General features: G+C 34.9%; 1 protein-coding gene across 1 annotated transcript; it reads right to left on the bottom strand.

Annotated features, from left to right (window-relative positions):
* Nucleotides 1-8,571: 8,571 nt before the first annotated feature.
* On the bottom strand, nucleotides 8,572-14,115 carry LOC136342875 (uncharacterized). The gene is made up of 2 exons (XM_066289129.1): nucleotides 13,987-14,115; nucleotides 8,572-8,928 (listed from the first exon to the last, which is right to left on the bottom strand). The coding sequence occupies exons 1-2, from the start codon at nucleotides 14,044-14,046 to the stop codon at nucleotides 8,617-8,619; spliced, it is 372 nt and encodes a 123-aa protein (XP_066145226.1). The 5' UTR covers nucleotides 14,047-14,115; the 3' UTR covers nucleotides 8,572-8,616.
* Between the last annotated feature and the right edge of the window lie 8,243 nt (nucleotides 14,116-22,358).

Genomic DNA, 22,358 nt, shown 5'->3' with positions numbered 1-22,358 from the left:
ACGTCGAACATTTATTGTCACAGGAAGATATGTTTAATTTCTAATTTTTTTAGTTATTGTTAAAATATTTTTTTGGAGCTTAAATAAATATATCAATAGAAGACCAACTACGGTATTAAATTGCTTTCATATAATCTTTGTGCTTTTTTAACAATACAAAAATATTATGTTGTTACATGTCAACAAGTAGAAAAAATGGGAATTTAAGTTGTTTAATTGAATTTCTCGAAAACCGTTGCTCTTAGCGACACCAATAAGGTATAACTTTTTTAACTAGAAAAGGTAGGGGAATAAATTTTATGAGGACAAAATGACATACGCCGTGGCCCAAAAAAGTTTAAATGGTTTAAATGACTCCTAATTGTCGATTGTGGCACCCTCTAGAAGATACACCGAAATCGTCGATAAATTTGAATAGATCATCTCCAAAAACCCCTATATAAGAAATTTCGTGAAATTAGCCCGAACTGTTCCAGAGATATTAAAGAAAATTTGATTTCATTTTTCAACTTTGGCACCCTGTATCTTAGTTATTATCAACTTTTGGTATAACATAAATTTAGCTATATTCCATTGTTTTTATGTCATAAATCCATCGTTGCTCTGTGTCCCATTATTTAAGACTCACCCTGTATAGATTATACACACGCACACAAGACACCGACCTAAAAAAAACATCAATAGTCTCAACAAGAACGTCAAAAGACTGATATATCAATACAGACAAAACAAATGGCTGGAGACATGTCAAGAAATAGAAAGGGATCAAGGAAAGACATACTGGCGGAAAATCAAAAAACTTGCAAAATACAAAAAAAACAACCCTATTACTAACATAAACGAAAACGGAAACGAACTCTTGACGGATAAAGACAAGGCTGACGCATTTGCCAGACACTATCGGAGGGCTTTCGGTTCTTCGACTAACCCCAAATTTGACAACAACAATTTCAACCTTGTAAATGAATGGTATAAGGACTTCTTCGGCAGCAACAACAATGTCAAAATGCAACCAATCACACAAACAGAATATGACGAAGCATTAACACACCTTAAAAACACAGCACCGGGATATGACAACATCAAAAGCAGAATTTTACAGAATTTAACATCAGCTACTCACGAACAAATACTTCAAGCAATCAACGTCTGTCTCACAAACAACAACATCCCCACAATGTGGAAAAGAGGAATTATCATTCCAATCCCTAAAAACGGACTCGACAGCTCACTTGTGGGAAACTACAGACCAATTACACTATTCCCGGTGCTGGGAAAAATCACTGAACATATACTAAAAGACAGAATCCAAAGAGAGCTCGGACAACACATACCAATATATCAATTCGGATTCAAACGGAAATATTCAACCATCCACCCTCTGTTCATCCTCATAAACAACATACAGACAACACACCTAGCGAACAAGAAAACAGCTAGTTTGTTTATGGACATAAACAAGGCGTTCGATAGTGTTTGGCATAAGGGACTCCTCTACAAACTCTACAAACTACAAATACCGAAACACATGCTGTATATGTTGAGAAGCTGGCTGGAAGATAGACAGATTCAAATCAGAATAGACAACACCCTTTCATTCTCCTTTTCCCCTGAACAAGGCCTCCCTCAGGGATCCTCGCTGTCACCACTGCTATACAACTTGTACTGCTATGACATATACAACCACAACTTACATAACACACACGAAATAAACAAATCAGCATACATTCTACAATACGCAGACGATACTGCTCTGATTGTGCACGAGACCAACACACATACGGCGACACGAAAACTGCAGGAACTAGTCAATACTACAACGCAGTGGTTTTATAAATGGAGACTTACGCCCAACCCCAACAAGAATCAACTAGTACTGTCAACCACCACATAAAACCCACCTCCCCTGCGATTGTGATGGATGGACACACGACTATCCCAACTAATACGATAAAATACCTTGGTATTACAATTGACAACAAATTAAAATTTAACAGACACACACGAAACACTAGAGAGGAGACACTAAAAATAACCAAACACTTCAGGTCATTAACGTACAAAAACGAAGCCATATCTACCAAAACGGCTGCGCACATATACAGGGTGTCCTCGAATTACGTGGCCAAAATAATACCGCAGATTGTTTGAGTGAAAATAAGTCGATTTAACTAAACTTCCCTCAGTCCAAAAGTTGATAATTATGGAGCTACAGGGTGTTAAAGTTGACAAAAAAAATCACATTTTCATTAATATCTTTCGATTTCTTTGAGTTAATTTCACGAAATTTCATATTTGAGGGTGTTTTAGGATACGAAATTCAAATGTATTAACGATTTAGTTGTTTCTTCTAGGAGGCGCCACAAGCGACCATTAGGACACATTTAAATCTCTGTAACTTTTTCGTGCCACGGTGTATATTATTTTAGTATTTAAAACCCTTTTTCCCTACCTTTTATACTTGGAAAAGGTATACTTTATTGACTTTGCTAGAAGCAACGGTTTTGGAGAAAAACGCATAATTCTAATGCGCTGCATATTTGCGTTGGCGCTTTTAAGTAAATAACTCAGTTGGCTATGTTTTTAATTGACATTTTAACACTTGAATTTGTTTCTCAAATGTCAGTTTTTTTATTTAGCCCTCAGTTTTTCTTGTCAGTTTCGCTTCTTGTTCCTGTAAATATCCATGAGTATGGCCAATAAATTCACTTATTCTGAAATGGTGAATATGCTGTTAGTTTATGGACTTTGCCGTTGTAATAGTCAAAAAAGTGTACGAGTTTACAAGGAAAAATATCCTTTCCGTAGAATTCCAAATCGGAAAACTTTTGTTAATATTGAAAGGCGTTTCCGCGAAAATGGCAAGTTTGAACCTGGGCATGCAGATTCTGGACGCGGACGAACAATAAGTACAGTAGAAATGGAAGAAGAGGTTTTGGATGCTGTTCAAAGAAATCCAAAGGCCAGTACACGAGGTGTAGGACTGCAATTGGGAGTTTCGAAATCACTAGTTCATAAAGTTTTTCAAGAACAATTGTTGCACCCCTATCATATTCAAAAAGTTCAAGACCTACAATTGCCCGTGGATTCTGCTCAACGTTTAAATTTTTGTCGGTTTATAATCCACAAAAGAATCGAAAATCCAAATTTTAGTAAGAAAATTTTGTTCGCAGATGAAGCTGTTTCTACTAGATACGGTATTTTTAATATGCATAATGAACATGTTTATGCTTATGAAAATCCTCACGAGACAACAGTGACTCATTATCAGCATCGATTTAAAGTAAATGTCTGGGCTGGAATTGTAGATAATTTTATTGTTGGTCCCTTTGTAATGCCAGATACGCTGAATGGTGATAACTACTTGAACTTTTTAGTACAAACTCTACCTATCTTATTAGAAGATTTGCCTTTACTCCTTCGTCGTGATCTTTGGTTTATGCATGATGGCGCACCTCCTCATTTTACTTTAAATGTAAGGCAACATTTAAATGAGGAATACCCACAACGTTGGATTGGAGGAGGAGGTGATGCACCTGTGAATTGGCCGGCTCGATCACCAGACTTGACATCCTGTGATTTTTTTTTATGGGGTGCCTTGAAATCAAAAGTTTATACATCTCCAGTTCATACGCGACAAGAATTGGAGGCAAGAATAATTCATTAAGTGGAATTATTGAAGAATACCCCTGAAATATTGTTTAGAGTACAATGTAATTTCTTAAAAAGGATGAACTTATGCATACAGGAAAATGGTAAACACGTTGAACATTTGTTATGATAGCAGATTAAATGAAAAAAAATTAAACCAACAATTTACATAAGTTAATTTAATTAATTAGTAAGCGTTATTCTCGCTTGTTGTTGTTTCTTTGTTAATTATTATTTTTGTTTTCTATTTAATAATATCTGATTTTGAAAACTTATTGTTATACCTTTACTAATAATTATTTTTGAAAAACTTAATTTTTTTTAACGGAAAATAATTTTAAGGTAATTTGCATGCATCATCAGGCTTAGATGCATTTTTCTCCAAAACCGTTGCTTCTAGCGACGTCAATAAAGTATACCTTTTCTAAGTATAAAAGGTAGGGAAAAAGGTTTTTAAATACTAAAATAATATACACCGTGGCACGAAAAAGTTACAGAGATTTAAATGTGTCCTAATGGTCGCTTGTCGCGCCCCCTAGAAGAAACAACTAAATCGTTAATAAATTTGAATTTCGTTTCCTAAAACACCCTCAAATATGAAATTTCGTGAAATTAACTCAAAGAAATCGAAAGATATTAAAGAAAATGTGATTTTTTTTTTCAACTTTAACACCCTGTAGCTCCATAATTATCAACTTTTGGACTGAGGGAAGTTTAGTTAAATCGACTTATTTTCACTCAAACAATCTGCGGTATTATTTTGGCCACGTAATTCGAGGACACCCTGTATAAGGCCATTTGCAGACCGGTATTGGACTATGGAAACATTGTCCTGGCAAATGCAACCGTAAAGACCAGACAATACATACAAACATCCGAACAAATTGCACTACGGACAATAACGAAGATCAGACACCCAAACAACCCCATACACAACCCACCGACACAACTCTTGTACGACAGAACAAAACTTGACCGTATAACAGAAAGGCACAAGACTCTACAGAAAAAGTTCAAAAACTCGGAACACGGATGGGACAAACTGAAACTCCTCTGCCTGACAAGACCTTCCCAGGACTCACGATACTCTCACCCGAGACAAACCCTACTTGAGTACTACAATGACTTACACTAGGACCTACGTACAGACATCCCTTTCCCTGCGGACCATACCTAGAAATCTTTACTGTAACAACACGGGCAGAAAGACCTAAGGGTCGATAGCCCCTTTCTGGGAACAGAAAGATTTATTTGTTGTTGTTGTTGGTTTATATAGGGAGTCATATTATTTTTCAATGTACTATTACCCACTGAAATATAATGAAACACTTGTGGGACACCCTGTATATTGCACATGGTTTTTGGAATTAATATGAACACGTCCAACGGCATTATACAGGGTGTCCCAGAATGAGACGATCAACGCTTAGCCACATACAGTGTCTTCGCGGATGGAATGCACAAGAGGAAAAATATCTTTATTATTCATTTTACGACATGAAGTTATGCTTGTTGAGAAAATGAGCTTGCAATATAAGCATTTTAGATTTGATTTATAGTGTGTTAATAAACTAGGAAAACATAAAAATGCTCCAACATAGAAGTACCATTATTTATTATTTTTAACAAAAAATGTATGAAACAATGTCGAACTAACAAAAAATTAAAAAACCAATTTTGGAATGAAAATTCAAAAGTTTAAAAGTTTTTGCATTGTTAAAAATTATTCAACATAACTGCCTCCCACCTCGACACACTGCTCTGCTAACTTAATCAATTCACCCTACACTTTACCAGTAATTTACGGCACATTTAATACGTCTATTGCTTCCTGTATGCGCCCTTTTAATACGTCCTTATCATGTTACAGATCATTCATATAAATCTTTTGTTTTTAAGACACCCTATAGAAAAAAGTCTCACAATGAAAGGTCAGGCGATCCAGCTGCATAATGGATTGGACCAAACTTCCCTATCCACCTTACGGCAAAATGATTATGTAACCATTGTCTGACCAAGGCTGTGCTATGAGCAGGAAATCCGGTTTGTTGCCAAAACAGGTTATTACGTACTTCTGGTTCTAAATGATTAAAAAATGGAAAAACAAATGTTTCCCAAATGTTCAAACTTGATTTTTTTGTTAAATGTAAGTAATGGTACTTTTATCTTTAACTACTTTTATATTTTCCTTATTTATTAACACCATATACAGTGTGTCCGGGTTAAGGATTTAACACTTTCGTAAAACTTTTTTTCTTAATCGATTTTGACGTTTATTTTTGTTAATTAGATATTCAAAATGCGCATTCGTCTAATGGATACAATCCCTCTTGCCCCATAATCATAACCAATTGCGTGCATTTTTATGGGATCAAATTTCGGAAAATACTATTAGGGCTTTTTTTGGGATAAAAACGAAAACAGATTCTTAATTAGAATTACCTTAAACTTACCTGTTCCGATTTTCATTTTTCTACTGTACAGGATTTTCGAGAAAATCAATAAAACATGTTTTTTACATACACAAATTTTAAAATTGGCAAAAAAATTTATTTTAACAATAATTAACTAAATTTTGATATTTTCAATCAACCCTCCAAATTCTCGTATACATTTTTCAATACGTCGACGATTATTTCTCAGTACTTTACTTAGTTGTTGTGGAGTTATACGCTGACAAGTCTCTCTAATACGCGTACAAAGCTCTTCTCGGGTCCGGGGTCTTGTGGCATAAACTTTATTTTTTATTGTTCCCCAAACGGAAAAATCCATGGGTGTGATATCCGGAGATCGTGGTGGCCAACGAATAATAGGACTATTTCGTCCGATCCAGCGATTGGGAAAATTATCATTTAACCAATTTCTCACGTTAACCTCATCAAGTTGTAAATGTAAATTGTAGTGATAACTCAGGGGAAGCTCATCAAGTGCGTCACTAAACTCATTTTGTAAGAACCTCAGGAAACGAGCAGCATTCAAATTTTCGTTGAAAAAATATGGCCCAATAATCTTTTGATTTAAGATACCACAGGAAACATTTACTTTTGAGGAGTATTGTCGTTTACATTCGATTATCCAATTCGGGTTCTGATCACTCCATATTCTACAATTTTGTGTCGGTACTACACCATTTGTCGTAAACGTAGCTTTATCAGTGTATAGGATGTTTTTAAAAAAGTTAGGATCATCTTGAACATACTCTGGAGCCATAAACAGAACTCTATTCTTAGATTTTGGTCTCCAGCTTCAAGTGAATGAAGAAATTTTGGCTTAAAAGGTTTCTTACCACTTCTTTTTAAACATTCCCAGATATGGGTTTAGAAATGTTTAAATTTCTGCTAGCATCCCTCAGACTTGAATGCGGATTGATATTAAAGTAATCTAAAATTATTTGGTTTGCTTGAGGCTCACGATTACGTTGCTGGTTCGGTAGTTTTACAATTGTCCCATAACGATCAAAACGTCTGTTGATATTTGCGACTGTTACATGACTAATATTGCATACATCGCAAAAAATATCAAAATTTAGTTAATTATTGTTAAAATAAATTTTTTTGCCAATTTTAAAATTTGTTTACGTAAAAAAACGTGTTTTATTGATTTTCTCGAAAATCCTGTATAGTATTATAAAAAAATGAAAATCGGAACAGGTAAGTTTTAGGTCATTCTAATTAAGAATCTGTTTTCGTTTTTATCCCAAAAAAAGCCCTAATAGTATTTTCCGAAATTTGATCCCATAAAATGCACGCAATTGGTTATGATTATGGGGCAAGAGGGATTGTATCCATTAGACGAATGCGCATTTTGAATATCTAATTAACAAAAAAAACGTCAAAATCGATTAAGAAATAAAGGTTTTAGGAAAGTGTTAAATCCTTAACCCGGACACGCTGTACATCTAATCTAAAACGTTTATATTGCAAACTGATTGTCTCAACAAGCAGAACTGTTTATAAAGAATAACTTTTTGCCGTAAAATGAATAATAAAAATTTTTTTCCTCTTGTGGACTATATCTGCGAACATCCTGTATTCCTTGGTCAAAAATATATCAAGTCATGACGATATAGTTTTTGACGAAATTGTTTTCTTCTGGAGATACAGCTTGTTAAAATCTTACTTTTTTCAAGCTCTGCAGATAGGAGAAAAACGTCACCATGGGTTGCAACGAAATTTGACGTATAATCTTTTTGCTTCTCAGGGCACATTCAACGACGTTTATTATTCCAAAACCATCGGGGGTAGTGGTCAATTGCTGGAAGATCTAATATTAATTACACCAGAACTTTTTTATTCGCTCAAGAAGACGGTTGCCTCTTTTGCGAAATTCCCTCTCTGTTATACGACTTTTTTGCTTCTCTTGTTGAATTTTGATTTAGAGCCTCGATTAGATGAAAAACATGTAATTTTTTATTTCGATTTCTGGAAAACAAGCTACAATGCAGCTGAGAGAATGCGTAATGATCCAATGATGTCGGAAAGAAAGAGATTGAATTTTCATCGGCGCTTGAATCTCTGTATCAGAAAACTGGGTGATAATGTTGAGAACTCGTTAAATTAATTGTTCATTGAAATTTATGTTTTTGTTTCCTCGTAAACGTAATGCGTTGGTTGACAATGTCAACAATGAGCTGAGCAGGTGTTCTTGTCAATTACACAACAATGGCATCACATTCATTGTAACTGGTTTTCCAAAAATTTAAATAAAAAAAAAAAATTTTTTCGTATAATTGAGGCTCCAAACCAATTGTAATAAGAGATTTAAAAAAACTTGCATGACATACAGGGAATTTTATAAAAAAAAACAACGGTCTTCATGAACGAATGAAAAAGTTCTGGCGTATTTAACATTCGACTCTCTAGCAATTGACCACAATTCCTGATGGTTTTATACATGTTAATACGCCCCGAAAAGCGGACAGTGTGTGCACTAAATTTCATTGCGATCCATGTAACCGTTTTCAACCTATCTGCAAAACTTGGAAAAAAATAAAACATTGAAAAGCGGTATCTCCAGAATGAGACTGTTTCGAAACAAATCTAATTTACTGTGACCGGTGTTTCTGGAGGAGTGCAGGAAAACCAAAGTTTGAATAAAATCATACCATCGACTTCTTGCGTACGAGGTTCCCCTTGCCGCGTCGCGGTGGTGTAATGTATCCCCCGGAGCAATATAACTCAATAAAAGTCCTGTAGCTTCCATTGGTATCTTCATTCGTTTTACGTGCCATTCCCACTTATCCAGGTTAAAACGTCGGAAGTAATGCAAGCCGACAACCTGCAAACAAAATAAAACAAACACTCTCGGATATTTCCAGGTCGTTTCCGGGCGAAGGAGCATCTCCGCAATTTTGCTAGAAATTTCAATCCAGATTTTGCATATGCAGAGATATTCCTGTGAGAAGTGAAAGATGTTTTAAATTTCATCTAACACTCTTGGAAAATTGAGTTCAAGGAAATATTATACTGGCCCTCAAGGGACGTTTAAGTTTAAACCTTGTTCTTAAATAAAATATAGAGAAAAGTTCTGGGTAAGGTAATTTAACAATGTTTCAAGTTTACTTTAGGACTGCCTTGTGGGAATAGTACAGTTTAAATGGAAGAGTATTTAGTTTAAAAATGTTAACCGGTTTGGATTTTGAAATTCTAGTTTAATGTCTACTCAGAAAAGGATGAAAATATTTGACGCAATTACTTCAGGATGAAACGAGGAGCTTCAGATTCATCAGATTTCATAAGAGTTTTAGATGTATCCTTTGCCATTACGTACATAACTAACACTTCTTGTAGAGTGACCTAATCCAGAAGATTTGTTAACAGCTACTGCACAACAGAAGCAGTTTAATGCCCCTTTTTCTGAGACATTTACAACTTTCCACATCCCGTTTATCAACCTTACTTCTGGATTGTTTCCTAAAGCTTCCTGGACTTTTTACAGGTCGTGTGGTTAGATTTAAAATGGCGTCCACACAATTTACTATTACAACAGAAAGAACGTTACATATAGCTGGTTTAACCTGTATTTTTCGCCAATACATTACGGAATTCTAATATATTACAGGGTGTATCAAGTTTTATAGTCTTAAGAGAAACATACGAAAGATGATAGTTACAGAAAAGTCACGCCTCTCTTGGTTTAATAGATACAGGGTATTTAAAAAAAACTTTTTTTGGGACCACCTCTGTATTTAATTCAACAAACAAGATATCGAAAAGGCATAAAAGACTTCGGATAGAGTTTGTGTCATAGAGTTCAGTGACACACTTTATTTTGTGTGTATCATTTGGTTTAGTCGCAATCAACTATGTGATTATACTAAGTTATATAATAGTTACTACACACTTAGTTACTAAACAATTATGAGTTTTTAAACTGAGCACCCTACACGAGGTGTTTCCTAACTACATGTAGAAAATTTATGGACATAATCCTGGATGCATTGCAAGTGAAAAATGTCTAATAAACAAACGTCCGCAAATGCTTCGTTTTCAAAATGCAGCATGTTAACACATACCAAAAAAATCAATATACAGTATCGGACAAAATTAGAGCAACTTTTGAAATATTCTTCTAAATTCAAGTTCTCTAAAAAATCATGAAATTTTTTATCATAAATATTCAGCTTAAGGTAATTAGTGTAAAATGCATTTGCTATAAATAGTTTAAATTGTTATTGGGAATAAAAAAAAAATTATTTTGATCTAAAATTCTTTGCGACAAAATAAGAGCAACCAATGTTTAAATATTTTGTATTTCTGACTTTCCTGTGGTCTTTTAAACAACTAATATCTACGATTATGCCTCGTGGTGTTCACTATCCAGTTGATCTAAAACAAAAAATTATTAGTGCATATAAGAGTGGGAAATCGCAAAAACTTATATAGGAAGTTTTTAGCATAAAAAAAGATGTTGTATCAAAAACTATCAGGAGATTCACTGACCGTGGTGTCGTAACGAATTTAAAACGAGGTGGTCGGAAAAGAAAAACGACAGAGAAGTTAGACATGCGTCTTATAAAGTAAAAAGCTAAGTAAAAAAAATGCTGAAATGTCAGCTCGCCAGATTATTGCACAAGCAGGAGAAGTTAGTGTTCTTCCAGAACAGTTCAACGTCGATTAACAGAACGTGGTTTAAAAAGAAAGAAACCTGCCAAAAAACCACATCTTTCACTAAAAAATAGAGAGGCCAGGATGTTGTTCGCCACCTACCACCGAGATTGGACTCTTCAACAGTGAAAGAAAGTATTATTTTCCGATGAATCCAAGTTTTGCAACTATGGAAGTGATGGAGCTCAATGGGTACATCGCTCAAATGGCCAAAGACTTAATCCAAAGTACGTAAAAACTACCATTAAACACGGAGGAGAAAATATTATGGTTTAGGGTTGTTTCTCTGCTTACGGAAGTGGTCCACTTTATAGGAGTAAGGACAAAATGGATAGATTTAAGTATCATTATGTACTGGAGGATGTCAGGTATTCATATGCTGAATGGGAAATGCCCCTTAAGTTTGTCTACCAGCACGACAACGATCCTAAGCATACTGCGAAAATAGTAAAAGCTTGGTTCGTGGAGAAGAAAGTCGAGGCAGTGAAACGCCCAGCCCAATCTCCGGACTTAAATCCCATTGAGAACCTTTGGGAGATCATAGATAACAAAATCCGAGGAAAAAATATTACCAATCAGGATAATTTATTTGAAGAAATAGAGAACTCCTGGAAGTCTATTGATCCTGACATCATTTCAAATTTAATTTCTTCAATGCTAAAAAGGTGTGAGCTAGTTCTTCAAAACAATGGGTCTTGAACTAAATATTAATGGTAATACACCAAAAATTGTTCTAAATATAATATTAATTCAAATAATTTTTAAGTTGCTTTAATTTTGTCGCTCCAATTGTGGTGGTAAAAGGTTTTCTTTTTCCTTCTCCTCTAAAATGTGCTCTTTAAACATTGAGTTTCAGGTGTAAATTATAATAAGCTGTAAACATATTACTGATAATAATAAATCTTATTTTTAAAGAAACAATGTCAATTTAAAATTAAATTTCTAAAGTTGCTCTAATTTTGTCCGATGCTGTATATGTAGGTTTTTGTTCTGTTAATCTAGGGTGTAATACAAAAATGGTATATGAGGGTGGACACGGCTTTGGCCTGTACTTAGAAATGTAACGCTTGAAGATGCCCAACGAAAAGAAGAGGACCTCCCCGTCTTCGGGAAAGTCTTAAATACTAAACCCTCTGGAGACGCACCATGGACGTACCCTAGATGAGATGCCATCGACACCACGTGCACTACCCGGAGCATTGCACCCTGGCGTCGAAGCTGACAAGAGGTCCTTCGTCGGCGATTTTGTCAATCGTAATTACGTCTGCAAAGTTAGAGCCGACGAAGTAATTCGATGGGAATTCTTAAGTACCAGCCAAAGTCTATCATGGGCGCGCCTAAGGTGTACATCAACTCCTTAACAATAACTTAACTCTAACTCTATTTACAATCTACAACCGTTCAGAAAGAATCTCGACCTGATCAGAATACACAATACAATACAATCAAAAACGATCTACAGGGTGGTTGATTTGACTACTGGATCCTACATATACAGAGTGTTTCCTAACTACGTGTAAAAAGTTTAAAGGCGTAATCCTCGACTGATTTTGAGTCAAAAATGTCTAATAAACCTATGTTCGCAAATGCCTTATTTCCAAGATATAGAGTGTTGAAATGTGACAAGAAAAAGAGATTTTATTTCCAAAATGACTCAATTTGGGTGTTTGAATTTTAGAAAAGACAATTTTTTGGGGGAATGCTTTAATGATTAATTATAAGAATTGCTGAAAATGACCACCATTACTCATAATGCACGCTTCCATCCTTCTTGTTAATGATTGTCTCACTCTCTCGAAAACTCCTGGTTTGTTGCGTATCGTTTCATATCTGGTAATTATACGTTCCTGAAGTTGATCCAGAGTGTTTATTGAGAAGTCTCTTCAGATTATCCCAAAAGTAGAAGTCCAACGTCTTTCAGTCAACACCCTGTATCTTGGAAACAAGGCATTTGCGAACATATGTTTATTAGACATTTTTGACTCAAAATCAGTCGAGGATTACGCCTTTAAATTTTTTACACGTAGTTAGGAAACACCCTGTATAATAATAAATAAATAAAACCAATACTGTATAATAAACTTCAAGAACGCCTAATTAAGGAATGTGTTACAATGCGCAATACAACAGGAATTTTTGAAAGAAAGAAATTCGTTAATAAGAAGACCTCAAGCTTGCATTATAAGTAATGATATCCATTTTCAACATTTCTTTAATATTCAATTAAGTTATTTTTTTCTCGAATAAAAAAAAAAACTTTGCACTGATCGATTGTTATTAAAGCGTTCCTGCAATATTTTTTTATTCCGTTTGGTACAAAGAAGATAAAAATCGATCGTAACTAACGGCAAACTCAGCGTCGTACATTTCTCGTGCAAAGAGAATAATGAAGATATTCCAAGCGTACGCCACTTTTGCACGAAAAAAATCTGACTAGATGTAAATATGAACCTTTTTACTACACATCCATATGCTAAAATTCAAAAATCCAATTTGAGCCATATTCGGAATATTCAAAGAAAACGGGTTATTTGGTATTTTTTAACGCCCTGTATTTTTAAAACGAAGTATTTGCAAACATTTGTTAATTAAACTTTTTCAACTTGAAATTCATCCAGGATTACGCCCTTAAATTTTCTACATGTAGTTGGGAAACATCCTGTATGAACGTCTGAATTTTTTTATATCAACAGCATTGCGAGTTTTTGCTATTTAATTTAAATAAGCGAAATTATCAAACTTTTATCATAAATTTCAATGTTAAAGGAAATTGTAATAAAGTCAACTGCTGTGGACTTGCCTCGAAAATAGAGCGGTCTAATAGGCGCTCGCCCAACGGCCAGTCCGCACTTGCCCCGGATGCAAATATGTCCGGGGTATAAACAGACTGGTGTTTTTTTCTCAAAAAAAACATTAAAAAACAATCTTAATTTTTTTTTAACGTAAATTTGAATTAAACATCATTACACCTACCGAAAGTTACAATTCGGAACTGGATATTTTATTAAGAGGCACGGCACTTAATTGGGAGTTTGAAGTTGTACACAAACTTTTGTTGAAGCGGAACCTCACTAATTTATTTAAACGGGAGAAATCCACAAATAATAAACTACAACTTGGTCGGATTTAAATCACATTTAAGAAGATTTTTAATTATCATCTAATACATTTTTACTTCTATTACAACAGAGGGAAGACGGTAACGCACTTGCCCGGTTCACACACTTACCCCAATGCATCCTACATTATATGAAATTGAATGGATTAACATAGCTCTCCACTGAGCCATGTGTTCTGCTGTCGTCCACTCAATGCAAAGCACTCATCAAGCAATGCTGCTTGTCTCATGGTATTAAAAGTTTTCCGGCCAGATTACTGCAGTGCTGAACAAATTAAACATTTATCTAACAATTGCTGGACATTCGCACAGGACGCGTCCCGCGATCTCCTCTTCCCCGAGGCTCAGCTGGCACTCCGATTATCCTGTGTAAACGTCATGGCAATTTTTTCTTGTTTTCTAATTACGGAGGGTTTCTGGATCCTCTTGGAATGGGGCATACTCGGTGGGTAGTTTCAGTGCACCTTCCAAGCCGAAGAAGCTCAGCAACCGGACTCTCCTTTCAAAAGTATTTCAATTTCAATTTTATGGGAATACAGAGTGTTTGCACAGAAACCAGTTTAGCGTTTCATTTTTGTCTCGCTCTGTGGAGTTATTGCTAAAGGCAGGACGAACAATGCGTGATCGCATGGGACAAAAACTTTTTATAGATTCATGTTACAGTAACTCTTTTGTGAAATAATTACTTGGTGGTTTACAATGATTTCAATACAACTGAACTTTGTATTCAATAACGGGCTCCAATTTAAACTGGTCAATTCCAGGTTGCAAATTGGCAATGACACGAGGTTGGTTTTGTGTGTAGCCATTTACCATTATATTGTAAAGTAAATTTAAACTTTTACAACTATGTGTGTAGATTGTTTATTGGATATGCGGCCCTGAATACCCTTCATTAAATACAGTGCCACGCAGTATATTGTATTCTATAGATTGAAAAGCGATATCAATTCCGGCAAAGCTACCATTGCAATTAATTAGTTTAATAGCAGAATTTGCAATGCTAATTTAACAGGAGCATAATGCAATCAGCATAATAATTAATTGGTGAGAAAATATATTATTGGGTATTGCCAAACATTAGTCAAAATACTAATTATTGTCAATTACGCGACCTTTGTCAATAAAAACAGTAATAATCTGGCTAAAATTAATTCAACAAGTTTGCCAGTATAGCGCAGGCGTTTCTTCTCTATTCTATCGTTTTCGTAGGAATGATTAACAACGTTAAAGTTATCACGATAAATCAAAAATATACTGCGTGACATGGAAAAGAAATCACTCCGTAAAAATGGTTTTATTTAAATAATTTTTGGTACGCATATTTCTCACTCTAAAACAAATACTTCATTAAAAAATTGAACAAATTTAATTATTAAAAACCATAAAAAAATTAATAATTTGTCTGTCGTCCGCGGTGTCTTATGCATTCCTGTACACGTCTAGGCATGGATCTAATGAGGTGATTAATATTCTCTTGGGGAATCTGATTCTAGGTTAACTGGACTGCATGACATAAGGTCACTAGGGTTTGTAGGAGATGGGATAAATTAACAATTTTCTACCGACAATATCCTATACATGTCCAATTCGTGAGAGACCTAAAGATCGAGGTGGTCAAAGTAGCAAATTAATTGCATTTTGTTGAAAAAAATCCATAGTCACATGGGGTCGTGTATTGTCTTGCTGGAAAACTGGATTAACATCAGTTTACAGACAAGGTACGAGATGAAGTTCCAGGATTTCTTGGATGGATCGTTGAGCTGTCATTCTGCGTCTAGTGAAAAGTAAAGATGACCTGTTACGATATGCAATAGCACCCCAGACCATAACCCCAACAGTCTGATGGACACGTTTCTGTATTGTAAACTGACGATCCCGTCTTTCACCTCGTCTTCTTTTCACTCTTGTCCTACTATCATGCTTACCCAAACAAAATCTGGATTCGTCACTGAACACAATATTATCCAATTCCCGATTTTAATATATCCGTTTTCTGCATGACTGCAGTCAATTTTGTCGATGATTGAAGGTGAAGGGTAACGCAAGATGGGGACGGTAATAAATCAGCCCAAAACTTCTTATCCGGTGATAAACGGTTCGAATCCCAATGAGCCTTCCACACTCAGGAAACTACTGATCTGCCAACATCCTGGAGGAGTCGAACCTATTTCTTAAGACCATAATTCGAAGGCGGTTATTGTGGCGTTCTGTAGTTCTTCGGAATCGCCCAGTACCTCTCTTTTTGTCTATTTGCTCTTGTTGGAACCACACCTGACAAAATCTCACTATACGATTCAATATAGTGACGATTTCTCTGAATGACTGACCAGCCTCTCATAGACCCACTATTGGACCTCTCTCAAACTCACTCAATGATGAATAATTAGCTGCATACTGCATCTGCCCATATTTTATTAATCTAAAAACACGTTCTAAGCACAATTGATACCAATAAATGATATTTTGCAGAAATATTATTGATGTTTTATTGAAATGTTTCTAGAAAAAAAAAACTAAAATTCCTGACAACTCGTAAATACATCGAGAAATATGGCTGAAAATTTATTTGTTTTTTGTTTTTGCCATACACGAACACGCATACCAAAAATTATTTAAATAAAACCATTTTTACGGCGTGTTCTCTTTTCTATATCGCACAGTATATTCTGGCGCCATTATTTTCAGATAAGGATCGTCTTATTTAAGGAAATTTGAACTCCTTTTTTTGTCGGAATCGGAATTGGTAATGATTACTGTTTTCAAATCAGTGCTCTGATAAAAGATTTATCTTGATGTTTTTCTAAGAAAAGTTTAGATCTATCGCGAAAAATCTCAAATCGGTTAGATAGATAAGAAAATTATACGATTATCACGAAATAATCTGTTTGCGTCGTCGTCAAACATTTTGGCTACCATCGATTAAATTAGTCCCTATGGAATCGCGGACCGCACTGTTCGACGACGTTGCACAGAGGTAGGTCTTCACAGTTTTAAACCTGCCAAAAAAACCCTTTTAAGTAAAAAGAAATTAAAGTCAAATTACTCGTTGCTCAAACTCACATTCATTGGACCGAAAAAGATTGAAAAGAGTCGTTTTTAGCGTTGAGTCGAAATTTAACTTCTTTGGAAACGATGGTGCCAGCTATGTCCGACGTCCAAAAGGCCAGAGATTAGATAAACGTTCGTTAAGCCTACAGTAAAACATGGTGGTGGCTCTGTCATGGTGTGGAGCTACTTTTTACGGTATGACATAGGTCCACTGCGTCGCACAGTAGGTATAATGGACAAATTTAAGTATCGGGACATTTAAAAAAACAAGTTGGATCTCTACTTAATCCATACAATGCCTGTTCCAACGTGATAATGATCGAAAGCACACGTCAAAATTAGTGCCAAAACATTTGTTGAAAGAAAAAGTTGATATTTTATCATGGCCGTCACACAGCCCTGACCTCAGTCCCATTACGAACTTCTGGGACATAACGAATAGAAAAATAAAGCCGAATCTAATTATAAATCAACAAGAACCTTTTCAACAATTGGAGAATGAGAGTACGTGATGCACTGTAGATCGAATAATAATTGTGAAATTAAGTAAATCTATGCCGAAACGATGTCTCGATGTGATTGAAGGAAATGGGCACCACCCTAAATATTAATAAAAATTTTCCTATTTTTATAGACTATGATTCTTCAATTAAAAAATTCCAACAATTTTATCCAAGCTCAAATCAAGATTTGTTTATACAGAGTTATTCACGCTATACGGCACGGAACATTGTGGCCAAAATACGAGGCTTTCAAAAAGTTTTACCTTTGGACTATATGAGGTTCTATTACGACTACTTTTTAAAATTATTTTCTTATCATACGGAGTGTCCCAAAAGCCCTAAAAGTATCAAAGTTGTGTTTTTTTAAATAGAACCCTCTGTATATTATTGCATTTTTGGATTCTCCGATCAAAATAACCGTCTATTTTAATAAGGTTTACTATACCTAAAACTTAAGGTTTTTTAAATAATTTGAATTTTATCAAAATTTGACTTAATTTTCATGTTTTAAACACTTCAGAAGTATTTAAGTTTTGTAAGTGTAATTTACAGTGTAGTGTAACAATAGATCATATTTTATACCCCAATCATGATAAACTTGCCATTTTATACACGATGTGCAAAAATTAAATCTAATCAAATATGAACTTTATGTGACTATAACTTGATTAATTTAAATACAATGCTATATTTTTTAACTTACCAGGATATGTACTTTTTAATTACCTATTGAATGGTATTAGGGTGTTCATAACTAAGTCTTGTGCCATTTGGTGTTATTTAGTTAAAAATTCCATTTCAAAATGTCAGATAATTTATTTAATCTGTCAGTTTAGTCTGCGTAGTTTGTTTTTCGTTTTTGCTAGAATGGTATTATTTTTCGTAATTTTGGACGCTTAGATCGTTTGTTATTTGAAATGTTGTGGTGTTACATAGTTAAAATGAAGATTTACCCAAAAGAAGAGCGTATTGACATGATTTTTATTCTTGGAGAATGTCATACAAATTGTTTATTGGCTTCTCGAGTTTATGCTCAATTAATTCCAGTATTATAAGAAAAAGTCCCTTTAACTATTAGAACCACCATGTGGCTTCAATTGGATGGAGCTCCGCCTGATTATCATCGAGAAGTTCGACAAAGAACAATTATTTAGCGTATTCTGTAAAAACGCGAAGACTTAGTTATGAACACCCTAATACCATTCAATAGGTAATTAAAAAGTACATATCCTGGTAAGTTAAAAAATATAGCATTGTATTTAAATTAATCAAGTTATAGTCACTTAAAGTTCTTATTTGATTAGTATTAATTTTTGCACATCCTGTATAAAATGGCAAGTTTATCATGATTGGGATATAAAATATGATCTATTATTACACTAAACTGTAAATTACACTTGCAAAACTTAAATACTTCTTAGGTGTTTAAAACATGAAAATTAGGTCAAATTTCGATAAAATTGAAATTATTTAAAAAACCTTAACTTTTAGGTATAGTAAACCTTATTAAAACAGATGGTTATTTTGATCGGAGAATCCAAAAATATAATAATATACAAGGGGTTTCATTTAAAAAAAAACACAACTTTGATACTTTTAGGACTTTTGGGACACTCTGTATGTTAGGAAAATAATTTTAAAAAGTAGTCGTAATAGAACCTCATATAGTCCAAAGGTAAAACTTTTTGAAAGCCTCGTATTTTGTCCACAATATTCCGTGCCGTATAGCGTGAATAACCCTGTATAGTTCTCTGTTTGCAAATTTTAAAGCCAGTTGCATTCGGAATATTTTCCCAATGGTACACTAATTATAATGTTAGTAAGACACTATTTCAATTTTGAAAAAAGGTCCAACCTTTTTGTCCAATACTGTACGTAACAAAGCCATTTTAGATTTTATTCCTTAAATAATTAAAACAATCCATTCATGCATACAAAAAAATTTTACTACATTTTTATGATAAAAGTGTTTGTTCTTCTGCTATACGTCAACAATTATAGAAAAGCGTGACCAAATTGAAAAATAGTAAAAATTTAATTTTATATTGGTATATAAGTACATTTGGGTAAATCAATTCGGAATGACCTCCTCTGACACCCTATTCAGTATCCTGCAGAACCAACCAAATACTCTGTATATTAAATCATTTTATTGCGTAAAAAGCTACAATGTAAAAAATAAATTGTAAATTTTAGTTTCGCAAATTAATAAGCGTTATTCATCTACGTGAACAGATCTCCATCGTTCACCTGCCAGCCCTTTTTCATGTTTTTGAGAAATAGCAGTATTTCTCCCAAATGTCGTAGACTTTAATCCACGTGTTCTTAAACAGCTCAATATTGTGTTTAAGAGAATCTTATATTTTATACTTGCTTTATAAGCTTTTATGCATCTACCTTTAATTGCTTCTCGCAATGTGTTTTGAGTATAACTTCCTCGACTTGATTTTCTAACATACCAGATCTACCGGTATGAAATGAGCGCTATTTTATGAAAATAAAACGCCAATTTTAACAAACAAAGAAAAAAAAATTAATTCAAAATATTGACCATTGCTTTCTACACATTTTTACCACCTTTCTGGCAATTTATGGATACCACGCCAATAGAAATGTGCCTCTTTGGCATCAAACCAATTAGACACCCAATTTTCTACTTCTTTGTAGGAATCGAAGTGCTGCTCAGCCAATACGTGTCCCATCGATGAAAACAAATAGTAGTCCGAAGGAGTCAAGTCTGGTGAATACGGCGGATGGGGTAGCAACTCCCAGCCAAGTGTTTTGATGGTATCCTGAACCGGTGTTGTTTTGTGTGCAGGTGCGTTGTCATGGAGAAAAATTACCTTCCCGTGTCTTCTGGCCCATTCTGATCGTTTTTCGATCAATGCATTGTTTAAATTAATCAATTGTTGTCGGTAGCGAATAGTATTAACGGTTTCACCAGATTTTAAAAGCTCGTGGTACACCATATCTTTCTGTTTTCACCAAACACACAGCATTGCCTTCTTGCCGAATCGATCAGGTTTTGCAGTCGATGTTGATGGTTGTCCCGAATCAACCCATGATTTTTTCCGTTTAGGATTTTGAAAATAAATCCATTTTTCATTTCCAGTAACAATTCGATGCAAAACTGATTTTCTTTCGTGCCTTTGAAGCAAAATTTCACAGGTGTTTTTTCGGTTTTACATCTGTCTTTCATTCAATTCATGCGGTACCCATTTTCCACACTTTTGGATCTTTCCCATAGCTTTTAAACGATCAGAAATTGTTTGTTGTGCAACATTTAACATTTCTGCCATTTGCTTTTGAATTAAAGTGTCATCTTCATCCAATATTGATTGCAGTTCGGCGTCTTCGAACTTTTTTGGTGGTCTGCCACGTTCTTCATTTTGCACATCAAAATTGTTATTTCTGAATCGTTGAAACCATCTTTTGCATGTTGCTTCTGATAAAGCATAATCACCATATGCCTCGACGAGCATTCGATGCGACTCTGCAGCACTTTTCTTCAAATGAAAGCAAAAAATTAATGCTTTCCGCAAATCATCATTTTGTGGTACAAAATTCAACATTTTTGGCACAATGAAATAATATATTGTTATTTGTTCAAGGATCTGATTTGTACTAAATATGTTTGTCAGTTTGCATACCAACCAAGCAAACAAAAAAAAAAGGTTTGTTTACAACAAATGCCCTATGTCGAGACATTTATGTCCTGACGCTCACTTCATACCGGTAAACCTGGTAGTTCCGAATCATGTCGGTTCTATAAAAAACTAAAATTAAAACTAAACAAGCGAAGAACAGTAAATATAAAATTTAGGCAAAAAACAGTAAAGACGATATCATGAAAGGTGTTGAGCGATATGCAGGGGTTCCTTCCTTGGAGGTTGGAGATACCACCTACGATTATTGTACCAGAACGTTTACATGCGAACACTACTTGTAACACTTGTCGGTTCGAAGTACCGATGTTGTACTTCGGTTTACGAGAGTTCAGGACGGAATAGATACCTGCTTAGCAAGGTAAACACGTGGGATCTCCCGTAAGTCGTGAAATTAGGGCAACTCTTTAAACATTAACACGGTTTATTGACTGACTTGTAGCACATAAATATGATAAAAACTTAATCGCAGAAATACAGGATTGGATGATCGCGATTCCGCTGAAGATGATTGAGGATTGATGAAGTATCGATTCGCCTTAAACTGATGAGAGTGACAATAGTGATAATAATAATGCTTCTCAGCTTCTCCCAGCCCTTAAGTACTGGAACCTGATGGTCAGCAGCCTCAGGCGTACTCTTAGTCGGAGCGCATTTCAGCCGAAGAATGCCCATTTCGCCAAGCCTGACGGCCAATGGGCAGATTATCCCGTGACCCGAATATTGCCTTCATCCCGAACGGGACGTGACGGCACTCCCAATTACGACCACCGCTAAAGGTAATGGTGAAGAATTCCGATACCCAAGAACCGTCTCCGAAGCACATTTATGACTTGAATCCCTCAAAAATAATTTAGCTCTCAGCAAAAGTACAAATAACGAGGAATTTGAACCATAAACCATTTCTAGTGAATCTAACGGATCGCGACATCTGGGGGGCAACAAATACACTGACTTTTAAAAAAACCACAACACCAAGAAGAACACATCGTGCACGTTTGAAATTCTGGTATTACGTTGGGTCGAGTAATAGATAAAAAACGATCAAAATATCAAAAGAAAATTATTGTGAATAAGCGAAAAAATTTAATAATAATTTAATAATGGGTGGTATCTCCTGTTAAATTAATACATTCCTGTAAGCGACGTGGCATGCTTAAAATTAAATTGTCAATATCTTCCTGTGGTATTGTATCCCGGGCAATCTGCACCTGCTCGCCGAGTTCATCTATGGTTTCTGGAGGGCGAGCTAAACGTCGAAATC

Source organism: Euwallacea fornicatus, chromosome 13 (assembly GCF_040115645.1).
Source record: "Euwallacea fornicatus isolate EFF26 chromosome 13, ASM4011564v1, whole genome shotgun sequence".
Classification (NCBI taxonomy): Eukaryota; Metazoa; Arthropoda; class Insecta; order Coleoptera; family Curculionidae; genus Euwallacea; species Euwallacea fornicatus.
This window is presented reverse-complemented; position numbering and strand designations above follow the sequence as displayed.